The 16,489-nt window shown below is 47.1% G+C and overlaps 2 protein-coding genes across 2 annotated transcripts in view; both read right to left on the bottom strand.

Annotated features, from left to right (window-relative positions):
• Positions 1-90: 90 nt before the first annotated feature.
• Positions 91-2,326, bottom strand: TXNDC2 (thioredoxin domain containing 2). The gene is given in 2 exon segments (XM_055559308.1): positions 91-245; positions 248-2,326. Coding segments are annotated over 2 exon segments (1,941 nt in total). The 5' UTR covers positions 2,034-2,326.
• Positions 2,327-8,220: 5,894 nt separating this feature from the next.
• The window catches only part of RAB31 (RAB31, member RAS oncogene family), an 80,360-nt gene continuing 72,091 nt past the window's right edge, over positions 8,221-16,489 (bottom strand). The window contains exons 6-7 of the mRNA XM_055559718.1: positions 15,900-16,009; positions 8,221-8,906 (exon numbers count right to left, since the gene is read on the bottom strand). Of these exons, the coding sequence (XP_055415693.1) occupies positions 8,809-8,906; positions 15,900-16,009 (208 nt within the window). The 3' untranslated portion in view covers positions 8,221-8,808. The remainder of the gene's footprint in view (positions 8,907-15,899; positions 16,010-16,489) is intronic.

Genomic DNA, 16,489 nt, shown 5'->3' with positions numbered 1-16,489 from the left:
CACACACTTTCGTCACCCCTCATCTTTTTTCATAAATAAAATCAGAAGCTATGAATAGCCGACTATTTCTAACGCTTTTGGAACACATGATCACTTTAATTCTGCAATGAGTGTCTCAAGTTTTTCGTGCAGGGCACCAGAAAACTGGCCCACCTTTTCTTCTTTTCTATAAAACTGAAAGGTTGGAATGCAATCGACCTTGCACTCTCTCACCAGTTCCTCGCACTCGTCGGCATCCACTTCCAGAACACCACATCCTCGTGTTTCAGGGACAGGGCCTGGAAGAGGGACTTGATGGTCTTGCAGGGCCAGCACCACGTGGCCGAGAAGTCCACGGCCACCAGCTGCTCCCCAGCTTCCTTTAGCGCCACCTCGAAGTCATCTTTGCTCAGGATCACCTTCACCAGGTTGTCATCCAGGAGCTCTGTGTCTTCCTCTGACTGCAGGCTATTGCCTTCTGCAGGCCAGACTGTGTGCTCTAAGGACCTGGTGGTCTCACCCGCCTTGAGTAGAATGGTTTCGGTTGAGGACTTGGGGGTCTCACCCTCCTTGGGCAGAATGGTTTTGGTTGAGGACTTGGGAGTCTGACCTTCCTTGGGCAGAATGGTTTCGGCTGAGGACTTGGGGGTCTTGCTCTCCTTGGGCAGAATGGTTTTGGTTGAGGACTTGGGAGTCTGACCTTCCTTGGGCAGAATGGTTTCGGCTGAGGACTTGGGGGTCTCGCTCTCCTTGGGCATAATGGTTTCGGCTGAGGACTTGGGGGTCTCACCCTCCTTGGGCAGAATGGTTTTGGCTGAGGACTTGGGGGTCTCACCCTCCTTGGGCAGAATGGTTTTGGTTGAGGACTTGGGAGTCTGACCTTCCTTGGGCAGAATGGTTTCGGCTGAGGACTTGGGGATCTCACCCGCCTTGGGCAGAATGGTTTCCGCTGAGGACTTGGGGGTCTCACCCTCCTTGAGCAGGATGGTTTTGGCTGAGGACTTTGGGGTGTCACCCTGCTTGGACAGAATGGCTTTGGTTGTGAACTTGTGGGTTTTACTCTTCTTGGGCAAACTGAATTTTGCTGGAAAATTGGGGGTATTGTCCTGCTTGGGTGAGATGTTTTTTTCTGAAGAAGTAGGGATGTCCACCTGCTTGTGCCGGGTAGTTTTGAGTGGGAACTTGGGGGAGTCAGCCTGCGGTGATGAAATGATTTTGCCTGGGAAACTGGGGGAGTCAGTCTGCTTGGGTGGGAGGATTTGGTTTGGGGAGTTAGGGGAGTCAGCCTGTTTGGGTAAGATGATATTGGCTGGGAATTTGGGGGAGTCAGTCTGCCGTGATGGATTGATCTTGGCTGGGAAATTGGGGGAGTCAGCCTGCCATGATGGAATGACTTTGGCTGGGGTGTTGAAAATGTCACCCTCTTTTGTCGAGATGGTTTTTTCTGAGAATTTGGAGGCATAAGACTGATTGGGCAGAATGGTTTGGACTGGGGAGATGGGGGCATCAGCCTCCTTGAGCAAAATGGTTTTGGCTGAGGGCTTAGGGGTGTCGCCCTGCTTGGGCAAGGTGGTTTTTTCCGAAGAATTGGGGGTGTTGGCCTGCTTGTGCAGGGTGGTTTTACTGGGGGGATTGAGAATGTCACCCTCTTTTGGCGGGATGGTTTTTTCTGGGAAATTGGGAATGTCACCCTGCTTTGGTGAAATGGTTTGGATTGAGGAACTGGGGGTGGCAGCCTGCTTGGGCAAAATGTTCTTCTGGGGGGAATCGAGAATTTCCCTCTCTTTTGATAGGATGGTCTTTTCTGGGAAACTGGGAGTGTCAGCCTGCTCGGATGGGAGGGCTTTTGCTGTGGAATTGAGAAAGTCCCCCTGCTTAGGCAGGACAACCTGGGCTGGAGAGCTGGGGGTGTCACTGCTTTGCTCAGGTGGGAGTGTGTGCACAGCCTGCAGGGCTTCGGATGCCCCCACATGTGTCCGTTGAACATTGCTGACCTCGTGGACAAAGGCCTCCAGGGGGTGTGCTGGGACCTGGAGAGTCACATGGCTGGACATAACCTGTAATAATGGGCTTTCTGAAGAAAAAGATAAAAAAAATAAAAATATCAGAGACGAAATAAAAGCATTCTGATCATCTACTCCAAGGAAGATGGACAGGAGTCCTTCTTAGAGCGCGTGAAGGTAGTCTAACTGATACATTTATTTGCATACTCATATTCCACACAAGACCAAGCAGCATGTGATTACACGTAATCTTCACCTAGGTTTTTCCCCCCTTTAACTACAAACTTCTCTGCTTAGCTTGACACTGCAGCTGACCCCCCTAAGCACACAGGTCCCCAAAGCAGCTCCCTTCCCTCCTCCTGACCTTTATCCTCACCGTCATTTGTTTCTCCTTGGTTGTCTGACCTCATTTCCGGTTCCTCCAGGACCCCAGCTTCATCACTTTCCATTTCCAGTTCCTGGTCTCTACCCACCCCTACTTCAAGGTGCCTCATGGCACCAGCAAGGCCATCCTCTTTGACCGTCTCCAACCAAACATCATATGTCAAGTAACAACCTGTACTGGGGTAGAGCCTACAGCCGGCCTGCCCTCTCTGTTTTCACAAGTGTCCCATTTGAGAGTTTCACGACATTCTGGGTTTTGGGGCTGCTCTGTGTGTGGGGCCATGCCATGCCTGAAGTGAATTCACAGGCATTATTTCCTACAACAAACCACTGAGGTAAGTCCCATTGTGATCTCCACCTTACAAGTGAGAAAACTCAGCCTTAGAGAAGTTATGGGACCAAGTCAAGGTCCCAGAGCTCATCTGTGGGGCAGGTTCCCAGCCCACACTCCTGATACTGGGCTGGGCTGCCTGCCGAGTGCCCCATCCAGGGGGGTGACTTGAAACCATCTTTCCTACCCCCTTCCTCCAGGTCCTCCCCAGCCACAGCCTTCTCTTTATGACTCGGCCACCACAACCATCTACTAAGGTCTCCTCTGTGATCTCCTCGAACTGTGGTGCTGGAGAAGACTCTTTAGAGTCCCTGGGACAGCAAGGAGATCAAAATAGTCAATCTAAAAGGAAAACAACCCTGAATAGTCATTGGAAGGACAGATGCTAAAGCTGAAGCTCCAATACTTAGGCCACCTGATGCAAAGAGCCAACTCATTGGGAAAGACTCTGATGCTTGGAAAGATTGAAGGCAGAAGGAGAAGGGGGCAACAGAGGATAAGATGGTTGGATGGCATCACTCATTCAATGGACATGACTTTGAGTAAACTCCAGGAGATACTGAAGGACAGGGAAGCCTGGTGTGCTGCAGTTGGGGTCGAAAAGAGTCGGACACAACTGAATGACTAAATAGCAACAACAAGGTCTCCTCTCAACTACATCACCCTCTTCTGCAAAGTCCTACCTGCTAATCAGATGTCCAGTTTGGATATTGGGAAGGGAGATTACGACATGGAGGAGTTCTCTAACTGAGAAGAGGCAGTAGTGATGCTTCCCCATCCATGTGACAGAGAATCCTGGCCTCCCCTCTCCAGGCAGAAGCCTCAGCAAGGACCCAGGTTGGATGAGTTCAGAAGAGAGCTGGAAGCGAAGGAGCATCTGCCTCCCACACCACCTGGAAGGCTAGGAAATGCCACAGCCATGTGGGCTCCATGTGCCCATGGCAGTAGGGGTGATGGGCAGATTGCTGGGCCAGGGAGGTCCTCTCATCCCAAGTGGGGCTGTGATGTTCTAAGACTTGAGCTTCTCTTCGAACCAGGAGAAGCTCAAGAAGAACAAAGAGGCCACAGTGCAGGGGGATTTGCAGTGAGAGGCAAGGACCAGGGGCACAGGCTTGACCAGTGGGTGGCAGCACGGGCCCCAACCCCAGACAGCCTCCTCCTTCCTTAACAGTTCCCAGTTCCAGGACCAGGCCAGACCAACCACCTCACCTGGGAACCAGCAGGAAGCAGGGAGCTCAGGAACAGCAAGTCCATACAGCCCTGTGAACCCACAACCAGCCAGAGTTCGCACAGCCCTGTATACCCACATATTACGGAGAAAGGGCAGGGATGGGAAGACAGAGCTGTCACCAGAGTAAAACCATGTTCCTTAGGCTGAAATCCCCCAGGAGCATGGTGTCCACAATTAATCAATATATTAATATGTAATTAATCATTAATAATACCACACCGCATATTTGAACGTAGCTAAGAGAGTAGATCTTAAAAGTTTTCATCACAAGAAAAAGAAATTTTAACTATGTGTGGTGACGGATGTTAATTAGACTTACATGGTGATCATTTCACAAGATACACAAATATAGAATCATTATGTTGTACATTTGAAACTAATATGTGTTAATTATATCTCCATTTTAAAAGTTTTTTAAAAATCTTAATTGAAAAAGGAAAAAATAACAGAAGCTGACATTTGGCTCCTCCTTTCTTCCTAGTCTGGGCTTCCCTGGTGGCTCTGTGGTAAAGAATCCGCCCGCCAATGCAGAAGATGTGGGCTACATCCAAGGAGTCACAAAAGAGTCAGACACAATTTAGTGACTAAACAACAACAGCTCTTCCTAGTCTATGGTTTTACGTGACTTACTAACTTCTTGGGCCTCAGTTTCCTCATTTGTAGCATGGATGCAATCGTGGTATCTGCCTGATACAGGGATTGTGAAAACAGAAGGTCATGTGATATAAAACGCCTGGTGCAGCAGCCGGGGCAAAGCAGGTCACTATACTCGAGTGTCTTGTTTATGAGCATCGGCTCTGTGCCAGGACTGAAAGAGGTGTTCTCTGTCGAGTGAAACCCGTGCAGCCCACTCAGGAGACCCCTAGGGTGTCAGAGACTGTGTACACATGGCCCTGCGGGTTGCCCAGAGCCCCCACGGACAGTTCTTCATGAACATGGTGGATATCATACCTTGTGTGACACCTTGGGGGCAGGGGTTTTGGGAACTCAGAATCTTGCTTGGGTTTTCTGACAGCAATCTGGTGCATCTATCACAGAGCCTACAGCAGAGCCAAGCATCATCGATGAGCAAACGGCAGGATTTCTGCAACGGGACGTGCAGACATTGTCCCTCTCCTTGGTGGGATGAATAACTACAAAGAACATCACATCCGCTCAGCTCTGATTTCACAGCCAGAGGAGTCTGTATCAAACTTCAGAAAAAGTCCCTTCTGAGGCTTTTGCGATTCCAGAATTGTGGGTAAGGGTGCACTTGAATTACACTCTGCATCTTATATATGAGGAAACTGAAGCTTAGAGACATTGGTCTTCCAACCCCTCCACCCATTGCCAGCAATTGACTTAAAAAAGTACAATTATTCAACCCAATGTTATAGTAAGAAAAAGACAAACTTGATAAAACTTAAAATATTTATTAGTATGAATCAGTGTGCGTTAAACCAAAAATAACAGATACAACTGGACAACGTGGAAGGCAGTGCTTTACTACAGAATACAAGGTGGACAGGTAGGTCCTAAGGTCTGCAGCGGCGTCTTCTATACGTGAGAACTGGGTCCAGCCCAGACAGAGGCCCCTAATGAAAACACGAGGGAGGGGGCAGTGTACACAGTCAGGTGCTGACACTGGATCTCTGGGTCTGGTTTTAGTAACGAAGGTTAAACCAGAACCTAATGGGACTGAATGTGGCTCAGAGCCCTTTCTTTCGCTCGTTATTCAAGTTGTGATCAGCGTCACAGAGTACAGAGACTCAGGGCCCTGAGGGGAGCCTATTGGGCCATCACAGGTCACGTTCCTCAACCTCAGGGGACACACCTCTGTCACCTGAGCTCCCCTGGGTCCTCCATGGGGTCCAGCCCTTTGCTTGGCTAAAGGCTGGCTTCAGCTCTCCAGATTTCTCTGGTCTGCAAGCAAGTCCCCCGACACACTGCTCCCCACTATAAAGACGGCAGCTCAATTACAAGCATGCAGTGTTGGCACAATTCCACTGCCACCTGGGGGAAGTCCCATGGGGAGACAATCCCCCTGAGAGCCCATGCCCGATTTCCACGATTGAGTCATGAGCCACACTCAGCCAGGGGAATGGATCACATGTCACTGTAACAAATCTGAAGTTGTATTTACACACGTGTGCATGCGTACCACATGGGAGAGGAAGGAAAACAGAAGAGCACATTTGGGGGAACTGGGTGAAGGACGCTGCTGAACAACTTGGAACAACAGTAATGTCCAGGCCTTTACATCACATCACACGGTTATGGTTCAGAGATTAGAAGAGTCAGAAAGTAATCTCAAGGCAAAATAATGGAAGATAAGCAAGGCTCCTTGTGGACAAGGCTCGAGCCTCCATCTTCAGAAAAGACCCCAGGTTCCTGCGAATGTCTATGTGCCCGAGGGCCATCTTCTCTTTCCACAACTGCTCCAAGGAGTGACTACAGGCACACGGCCGGCCAATGCCTTGAAAAGTTAAGGCTGCACAGAAAGGCAAACGAGTGGCTCTCAACCACGCGGGCTTCTGAAACTAAGCCATAGGCTCACGGGTGGATAGCCTGATCTGCATGGTTAAGACCAGCTCTTTTATGCAAGATGGGAGCGCTGAACAGCCAGCCCAAAGCTGCAAACTCCTCCGGGCCATGCACCTCCTTAGCTAGGGAACTTTGTCTAGAGACAAGCTCTGGTCCTTAGGGACTGCCAGATGATGAAAAATTCCAAAATAAGCCTGCATGCCACCTGGAATGAGGTCACTTGAATGTGCAACCCACATTTTTTTAAACTTTGTTAAGAGGCAAGATAATGGCTCAGCCTTCAAGCAGAATCACGGAGCCCATAATGTTGACAAGGTGCACAAAATCCTTAAAACCCTGCAAAGTGTACCAAGGTGTCCAAGTTCCAATTTGCCAACAGTTTTAGGGGAACCCGTCTGGAGTTTAAGCTCTTGAACCAAAAATAAGTGTTTTCAGCTTCCACGTCCTAAGATTGTCAAATGATTCTGGCAAGCTGAGTAAAGTGGTAAGAGCACCAAATTGACAACATATTCTCAAGTTAAAAAAAACCTAAGTCTGAGATTTCAAACTGTTTTCTTCATTGCAGCCCATGTGAAGAAGTGTGAATGGGGCCCTGATCTCTCAAGGACTCTCACTTTTTTTGACAGCAGACTCAGTATCCCCAACCATCAAGGGCTGGTGGGACCAGCATGGCAGGGCTCAAGAATGGCTCAAACCAAGTTACAGAAAGTTTGAGGTCTTTCATCGGCCCATGATCTCTTTCTTGATTTTTACGCTGTAGGTCTTCAGTGAATGTTTGTTGAGCCTTGAAGGTACCAACTGGCCCTGTTACCACACTACCTGGTCAGCCACATCTCACCCCACAAAAGGCACCAATCTGAATCTCCTCCAAGGTTCACTTCCCATCCTGAGCCTTCCTAGGAAAACAACCGCTTCTCAACCCCAGGTTTTTATGAAAATTACAAAGAAAACAGGCTGTGAACTTTCAATAGGGACAGTTTTCTTCCCTTCCTCTCCACTGGATTCAGACATCTTTAATTCACTGGGATTCCCAGGTGGCTCAGTGGTAAAGGATCCACCTGCCAATGCAGGAGACATAAGAGACGCCGGTTCGATCCCTGGGTCAGGAAGATCCCCTGGAGGACGAAATGGCAACCCACTCCAGTATTCTTGCCTGAAGAATCCCAAGGATGGAGGAGCCTGGTGGGCTACTGTCCATGGGGTCACAAAGAGTCAGATATGACTGAGCACAAAACAATTCATTGAGCTGACAGGGAGTCTGAAAAGGGAAGGTTCATTGGAGCCTGTTCCCAGCTAACAGGCATTCCAGGGGTAGACTTGTGTTCAACCTTAATACCCACCCCACCAAAGCTTGGCCCTTTCCTCAAGACCCTCTGATTTCGTAGTTTTGGGCGGGGCAGGGAGGAGGGGCAAGCAGAGGGGCAGGCGTCTAGAATCTTACTGTGCCAGTACTTCTGGCTGGCTTTCCTGTAATCAGTTATTCATTGATATTGTTTAATATGAGAAGTTTGCCCTACAATTTACATTCAAACATCATCCAGGTAATTTGTTCCCGGGATATGGCACTACGTCACACTCTTTTAGTAAAATAACACTCTGTGAGAAACTTCCCTAAGAGAGTGGGGATTTATTACCCTGCAGGTCATGCAAACCAGGTGGTCTCTGGAATAACATTTATATCCTGCATTTGTCACTGCTTACACGGTAATGACTCCAAATGATTTCCAACACCAGGCCTCCAACTCCCAGCGCAACATGAAATACTGTAGTCGGGTTCGGTTGGTTTATATGACCAAGGCTTAGAAAAACATTCATGGAATAAAAGTCAGAGATGTAGACAACAGTTCCTAATACATCTTTCTCCACTTTCATAACAAGCTCGAGTTCTACCGTAGATGGTCCAATTACACCTCACTGAAAGGAAAATTAAGGGAACCTTTCGGCAAAGGTTGGTGGAGTAACCAAGGCAACAGCACTGAAGAAGCTCCTGACATTTGATTAGAAACACAGGAAATCAGAGTGGAACACCACTTTAGAACCTCACACACACAAGCCAGTAAGACTTTTGTACAAATTTAAGAATATTTTAAGGCTTTTAACAAAAAAACTCAGCTATACTTAATACCTAAAATCCGTTCCCTCTGAGTGAATTTCACACACCAAAGGCCATTCTGTGGCAGGGTGGTGGGTTTTCCCAGAGTTTCCCAGAATCCTTTTCCAGGGACACTTCCTGCCCTGTTCTCTGCGGGGCTCTCCTCCCTCTGAGCCAGGGGCCAGACTACCGAGGAGGGAGGCCCTGAGGAAGTGCCCAGGGAGGGAGCTCCGGCCTCTTCAAGTACAGGGGACCCTGCCCCGGGTCAGCAGCACCGCCGGCCGACCTGCGAGGTTGGCTTCACCAGTTTGATGGATCCACTGTTTCCGTTTTCATGGGGGTCCAGGGGTGGAATCTGGCGACCTGCAAGGAAGGGAGGCCAAGGGTGAGTTCTTGTTCCCAGCTGACCCCCTGTGCAGATGGGGGCCTGCTCCCGCTCCCCGATGTCATGTGTACAACCTGCAGGCTGCAACCAGGTGGAGGGGCTACCTCTCCCAGTGTTCTCCCACCATGCCACCCCCAGCCTGGGCTGTGTGACGTCAAACATAGAAAGTAAAGGAAAGGTAAAACCAGCTTTCTGCGTCCGCCTTCTCCACACAGGCATCAGCACACTGCTCGCTCCCAGCCTTCCCCCATCCGCCCACTAGAACGACTGCCTCTCAGTTTCAACAGCAACAGTGAGGCCTCAGCTTCTTAAAATAGACCTGGCTGGGGAACTGCGATGGTCCCAGCAACACTGCGTTTTAACACTGGGTTTCCATCCCTCATCCTGCCAACGCACTCAGAGAGTTAACAGGAAAGCCTCTAGAGACATTCTTCACAGGAAACAGTATCTTAATGCCATAAACAAGCAGAGCAAAATGTTAGTTGCTCAGTCATGTCTGACTGCTTGTGACCCCATGGACTGTAGCCTACCAGGCTCCTCTGTCCATGGGATTCTCCAGGCAAGAATACTGGAGTGGGTTGCCATTCCCTTCTCCAGGGTATCTTCCTGACCTAGGGATCGAACTTGAGTCTCCTGCATTGGCAGGCGGATTCTTTACTGCTGAGCCACCAGGGAAGTACTGCAATACTCTTATGATTTCTTAAGTCATAAAACTGTGGTGCTGGAGAAGATTTTTGAAAGTCCCTTGGACAGCAAGGAGACAAAACAAGTCAACTCTAAAGGAAATCAACCCTGAACATTCATTGGAAGGACTGATGCTGAAGCTTCAATACTTTGGTCACTTGAGCTGACTCATTGAAAAAGACCCTAATGCTGGAAAAGATTGAAGGCAGGAGGAGAAGGGGGTGGCAGTGGATGATATGGTTGGATGGCATTACCAATTCAATGGACATGAGTCTGAGGAAACTCCAGAAGATAGTGAAGGAAGGGAAGCCTGGTGTGCTGCAGTCTATGGGGTTGGAAAGAGTCAGACTTGACTTAGCGACTGAACAACAACAATGAGGCAGCCTCTTAAAAAGAGCAGGAAGCCACCAGCGCTGTGGAAACACACTGAGAACTCAGATCCTGTGGTCTAAGTTACCTGGAACTTACTGAAAGCTTAAACATATTTACACAAAAGAAGAGTTCCAGAAAATGCCATAGCATTCGGTACCAAGGTGATAACCTTGGAACACTGTTGAATCAGTACTAATTACATGGGCACAGAATAGGGCAAACACACACACACATCTGAAAAGGCTCTGGGCATCCAAGCATGTCTGTGCTGTTACAAAATGTCCTCTGAGAGCACAGGCACAGTCTCCAAACAGGTCCTCTGGAGGATAAATCCCACAGCAGGGTGTTTATTTTAATAAGGTTTGTATTGTGCAAGATTTTGCTCAGGAAAAGTTAAAAGACTTGTTTTTTTTGAGTTCTGTCTTCCTGAAAGTTGACAGCTCAGAGAAAAAGCAGGTTTTGTAAATGATTCCTCAAGAACAAAGTTATGGGAGAAAACTGATTCCAAGCCTGTAAACTGTATATTGTGGTGGCTCTGGACTGGGGCTGTGACGCTTTTATACACAACAAAAATAAAACAGCACACTCAGCGGCAGCTGTCCTGGGGATGGCCGCTTCCTGCACAGGCCTGGCATCGTCTTCCTGCCAAGCTGCTGTCTGGGTACTTCCCTCTCTCACCCTGGCCCCAGGATCTACCAGGCTCCACTTTGGTTGGATGGGTGGTAGAGGGGCTGGGACCTGCCTGTCACTTTCATTTCTCAATTCTGATTTTCTGAATTATCCAGAGAAGTAGACTGACTATGCTTACCAGCTTCCCTGGTGGCTCAGATGGTAAAGAATCTGCCTGTAAGAAAGAATCAGCAGACCCAGGTTCAATCCCTGGGTCAGGAAGATCCCCAGAGAAGGGAATGGCAACCCACTCCAGTATATTCTTGCTTAGAGAATCCCATGGACAGAGGAGCCTGGTGGGCTACAGTCCATGGGGTCACAAACAGTCGGACACGACTGAGTGACTAACACACTAACAGACTGACTGTGACTACTAGGACTCGGCAGCATTTGCTCTTAATCACGATCTCCCAGTCTCTCTATTTGGGGCGGAGGGGTCCTCTCTGACCCACTGCAGAGCTCACGATCAGGTGGCCCCACCCCAGGAGTACAGAATGGGGCTGGCGCCACACTGGTGACACCTGCGGTCACCCTCTGAACTGTCCTTTTGCTGCTGTCAAGAAGACAACGTTGGGACTGCGAGATAACCTGGAACATCAGCATCTAGACCTAGGAAGGCGCTAACGCTCTGTGCAGGATGAGCACAGCGTAGGATTCAGGAAGTGGAATCAGCCAGGATGCTGGCAGGAAATCCTGGTCAGGGATAATGAGAGTGCCACGGAGAGAAGTAGAAAATAGGGAGGGAAGGAGGACTGCAGGAAGTTACCTGGCAGACAGGACAACTGATCGGAGGCGGGAAGATGAGAGAGAGAGGAAGAAAACTGAAGTTCAAGTCCAGGAGCCGTGGGAACAATGGTGCCCCAGCAAAGAAGGAAGTAAGGGGCGAGATCACCATTGACCTTGAATCCAAAACACCAAACATCTTCAACACGGAGGGGCTTACGTTCCTTTAAAATCATTAGGCTTCCTCGCTATTCAAAGGTACCATTTCCCTTTTTAAAAAAATTAATAGACTATATTTGGGGGGAGGGGCAGTTTTAGGTTTACAGAAAAAATCAGGCATGAAGTTCAAAGAGTTTTCATATACTCCTCCTCTTCATCCCCAATGTCCTCTAACACCTGTCATGCGTGGGGACCATTTATTACAACTGATGAGCCACTGCTGATGATTAAGTGAAGAAATAAGAAAACAACTCAAGGGACTTCCCTGGTGGTCCAGTGGTTAAGAATCCGCCAGCAAACACAGGGGGGACACAGGTTCGAGCCCTGGTCCAGGAAGAGCCCACATGCTGCAGACCAACTAATCCCACAAGCCAAGACTTCAGTAGAAGCCCACATGCTGCAACTGCGGAAGCCAGTGCTCCACAGCAAGAGAAACCACCGCAATGAGAAGCCAGAGCACTGAAACGAAAAGTAGCCCCCGAATGCTGGAGCTAGAGAAAAGCTCACATTAAGCAACAAAGACCCAGCACAGTCAAAATAGATAAATACTTAAAAAAAAACAGCAAATCAATACAAAATGGGCAAAAGTTGAACAGACACTTCACCAGAGGAGACACAAGGATTGTGAATAAGCACATGAACAGGCACTTGACACTGTCAGTCCTCAGAAGATGGATGTCAAAACCACAAGGAGAGACTATCACAGTCCCATCTGAGTGGTTGAAATTTAACAACTGATTGTCCCACCTGCTGGCAAGGAGCTGGAGCTACTGGAGCTCTGCGGGATTAGGGGTGGGAATGAAAAATGCTAACACCGCTTTGGGACACAGGCTGGGGGACCCTTAGAATATGGACTATTGCCTATGAGAGGAGCCAGCCACACTCCTTCGAGGTGTTTATCCACACAGAAACTTGTGCGTGAAATCTCATCACAGCCTTGCCTGTAATCACTGAAACCTGAAAACCACCCAAATGTGTAGGTGAATGGATTAACAAATTTTTACTCATGCTATGGAATGCCATGGGAGACTCTTAAGTGTCCCTTGGACAGCAAGGAAATCAAACCAGTCAGTCCATCCTAAAGGAAATCAGTCCTGAATATTCATTGGAAGGACTGATGCTAAAGCTGAAGCTCCAATACTTTGGCCACCTGATGTGAAGAGCTGACTCATTGGAAAAGACCCTGATGTTGGGAAAGACTGAGGGCAGGAAAAGGGGGCAACAGAGGATGAGGTATTTGGATGGCATCACCAACTCAATGGACATGAGTCTGAGTAAACTCCTGGAGATAGTAGAGGGCAGGGGAGTCTGGTGTGCTGCAATTTATGGGGTCACAAGGAGTCAGACACAACTTAGCAACTAAACAACAAACTTGGATCAGGACAAATGACCTAATTGCTCAAATAAAGAAACTGTATGGAGGGAACCTACTGTGAAGGAGAGGCTTGAAAGGCACACCAGCTAATTTTATCACTATACATGGAGCTTATTTGCATCCTGACCCAAACATACTGTTAAATGCAAACAAATAATTTCTGATAATTATAAGCTACTAAAAATTTGAACATCACATGTTCAATGTCATTAATATGATAATAGCATTATGACGATGAATGCCACCATATAATTGCTTTGTAAAAACCAAAAGTTACATACTGAAAATATTTACAGATGAAATGATGTTCTGGATTGCCTTCAAAATAATACAGGTGTGGGGGGAGGGGCAGGCTGGGGGAAGTGTGGGGTAGGGATGAAGGCAGCTTGGTTATGAGTATGGTCTGCCCTATATATCTGCAGGTTCTGTATTCTCGGATCCAACTTACCTCAGACTGAAAATATTCAATAAAAAAATTCCAGAAAGTTCCAAAAAGCAAAACTTGACTTTGCCACACTGGCAACTATTTGAATAGCATTTACACTGTATTTACAACTGCATAGCATTGTTATGGTCTTAGGTATTATTTGCAATCTGGAGATGATTTCAAGTATATGGGAGGATGTGCTTAGCTTATACACAAATACAATGCCCTTTTATACAAGGGATTGAGCATCTTTGGATTTGGTGTCAGTGGTCCTGGAAGCAATCCTCCAAGGGGCACCAAGTGATGCCCGTACCTGATGTTCATTACATTCTTCAGTTTACTGGTGTATATGTTTACATTTTTCCATAACAAAGTCTTTTTTTAAGTCCCCTGCAATCTCACCACCATGAAACAACCACTGTTAACATTTTAACATGTGTGTTCCCTTTGACTCTTTGCCCAAAAGAATATATTTACAATTACATAGTCTACATGCTTAGTCTCTCAGTGATGTCTGACTCTTTTCAACCCCATGGACTGCAGCCCTCCAGGGTCCTCTGTCCGTGAGGATTCTCCAGGCAAGAATACTAGAGTGGGTTGCCACGCCCTCCTCCAGAGGATCTTCCCAACTCAGGGATTGAACCCAAGTCTCCCTCACTGTAGGCAGATTATTTACCGTCTGAGCCGCCAGGGAATGTAGTCTATGGTTCACATTTTATAAAATCAGGATATTATACAAAGTGTTCTGTAATTTCTGTTTCACACACAACAATTTATCTTTTTATGTCAGTAAAGACAGATTTACATCCTTGTTTTTAATCATTAGTTTATACTGGTGTTCCAGGATTATTAAAAAATCATTTCCCAAGTTTTGGGCAGTTAAGTCATTTCCTGTTTTTCACCAGAAGCTGCCATCTGCAATAAGAAGTGGGCAGACTGGAGGCTCAGAGCATGGATTCTGGAGTCCTGCTCCCAGGACTGATCCCCTGTGACCGGGAGTAAGTTGCAAACCTCTCCACACCTCAATGTCCTCATGTAAAGCAGGGACGATAACAGAGACGACTTCATAAGATAAACAGGGCATTAATGAGCTAGTAAACATTGAAGCAATTATTTATTTCAGACGTAATTACCCAGTATAAGAAAAACGCCTGAAAAATCCCATGGACAGAGGAGCCTGGAGGGCTACAGTCCAAAGGGTCACAAAGAGTCAGACATGACTGAGCAACTAAGCACTACATAAGCAAAACATCTGTTTTTCCTAAATGAAGTAGACCACCAGGCTCTCAGGAATTCCTTATGCAAAGTCCGAATCACTTTGAGCCATAAAGACCTCATATGAAAAAAGAAAAAAAAAAAAAAAGAAAGGGACTTTCCTTTAAGGTTAAGACTCTGTGGGGGGACTGTGGGGAGGTTGGGGGGGCAGTTTCAATTCCTAGTTGAGAAGCTAAAATCCCACATGCCACATGGAGGGGAAAAGAAAAAAGACCTCATATGCATGAAGAGATTTACACTGGCTGAGCCGTGCAAAGGAATATCTTTCGAATTAAGAGACTAATGCTCGGATTTAGGCTTGTCTTCTTCTGTGAAGTCTTTACGTCATTTTTTATTGAAAACATGACTTTGCATAAACCTTGGGAGGTCTCCTAGCTCTTGCAGAAATCCCAGGGTGAATTTCAGATACACAGAGCTGCATTGATGCTGGGAGAGAGCTCTGGAAAATACGGGGAGCTGCACGGGGACAGGGTGACAAATACACACGACTGTATATAACGGAGATAAACAACGAGGACCTGCTGTGTAGCCAGGGACTCTACTTAGTATCTTGTAATAGCCTATAGGAAAACAATCTGAAAAAGAATACATACATATATATAATACATATATAGACACACACACACGTGTATAACTGAATGACTCTGCTGTACACCTGAAACTAACATGACACTGTAAATCAACTATACTCTAATTAAAAAAAAAAAAGATCAGAAATGAGGAAAACCTTTCCACATCGACTCTTTATCCACAGGTCTCGTAGGAGGGAGACATTGTTTCTTGTTGATGATCACCAGACACGAAAAATGACTACAAGCTTCTCTTGTCTCCTTTGCCCAGAGTCATTCAGCTTCATGGGTGACTTTGGTTTTCCATATCTTTCTCACTCTTTTTTTTTTTTTCCTCCCCTCAACATACAAACATAAAATGCTATAGAACATGTAATTCTGTAAGTAAAATAAATTTTATTTTGCAACGGAGTTACTTCTTTCTGAGTCGTGAAACACAGACTGGACAGGTGAAAGCACAGACTCTTGGAGACAGAGAACAGCGAGGGGTCGTGTGGGTCTGCAGGAACCTGGGCAAGGCTGCAGGGTTTAGTGTCTGTGGCACCAGATAAATTGACTCAGAGGACACGCTCTGCTCCAGAGCTCCGTGGCTTTTATCCTCTGAGCCCCAGAAGCATAAAGATGCAAACTATGCTGAAAACACAAACCAGATACTTACTGATTCCTTGAAAGAGCTCTTCGATATTAATTGCGTTCTTTGCACTTGTCTCAACCACGACAGCACCAATGGACTCCGCATACTCCTTGGCATCCTTCAAAGGCACTTCCCTGGAAAAGAGGGCAGACCAACAGAGGTGAATGCCCGTTTGTACAGAATAAATAACCCTGCAGAGCAAAGAAACAGCTCACGTGCAAATAGCTCCCTCGTGGGCCTGCAGAATAACAACTCAGTCACCCACTAAGTATTAGAAACGTCGGTGAAGCTTTTTCAAGCTTGAAACCAAGTCTGTGGCATCCATGGAGACAGGACATGCGTGTATAAGCTACTGTCCCTGGTCCCACCAAAGGAGACAACTCCAGAACAGTAGGAAAGGCATTACAAGTGAGGCCAGCTTTCCGAGTTAGTTAGGATTGGTTCCAAATTTTTTTCCCATAATAATGACTCAATGTTTTTTAAAAATTGCACATGTGCACACACTCGCATATGTGCTTTTCTAACACTTTCTGTATATTGCCTTTTACAAATCAGAGAAAATACATGACGTGATCTGGAAGACTGGCAATGAACACATTTACAGTTCCAACGGC

Source organism: Bubalus kerabau, chromosome 21 (genome assembly GCF_029407905.1).
Source record: "Bubalus kerabau isolate K-KA32 ecotype Philippines breed swamp buffalo chromosome 21, PCC_UOA_SB_1v2, whole genome shotgun sequence".
Taxonomy (NCBI): Eukaryota; Metazoa; Chordata; class Mammalia; order Artiodactyla; family Bovidae; genus Bubalus; species Bubalus kerabau.
The sequence above is the reverse complement of the archived record's forward strand: the minus strand, read 5'-3'. Positions and strand labels throughout refer to the sequence as shown.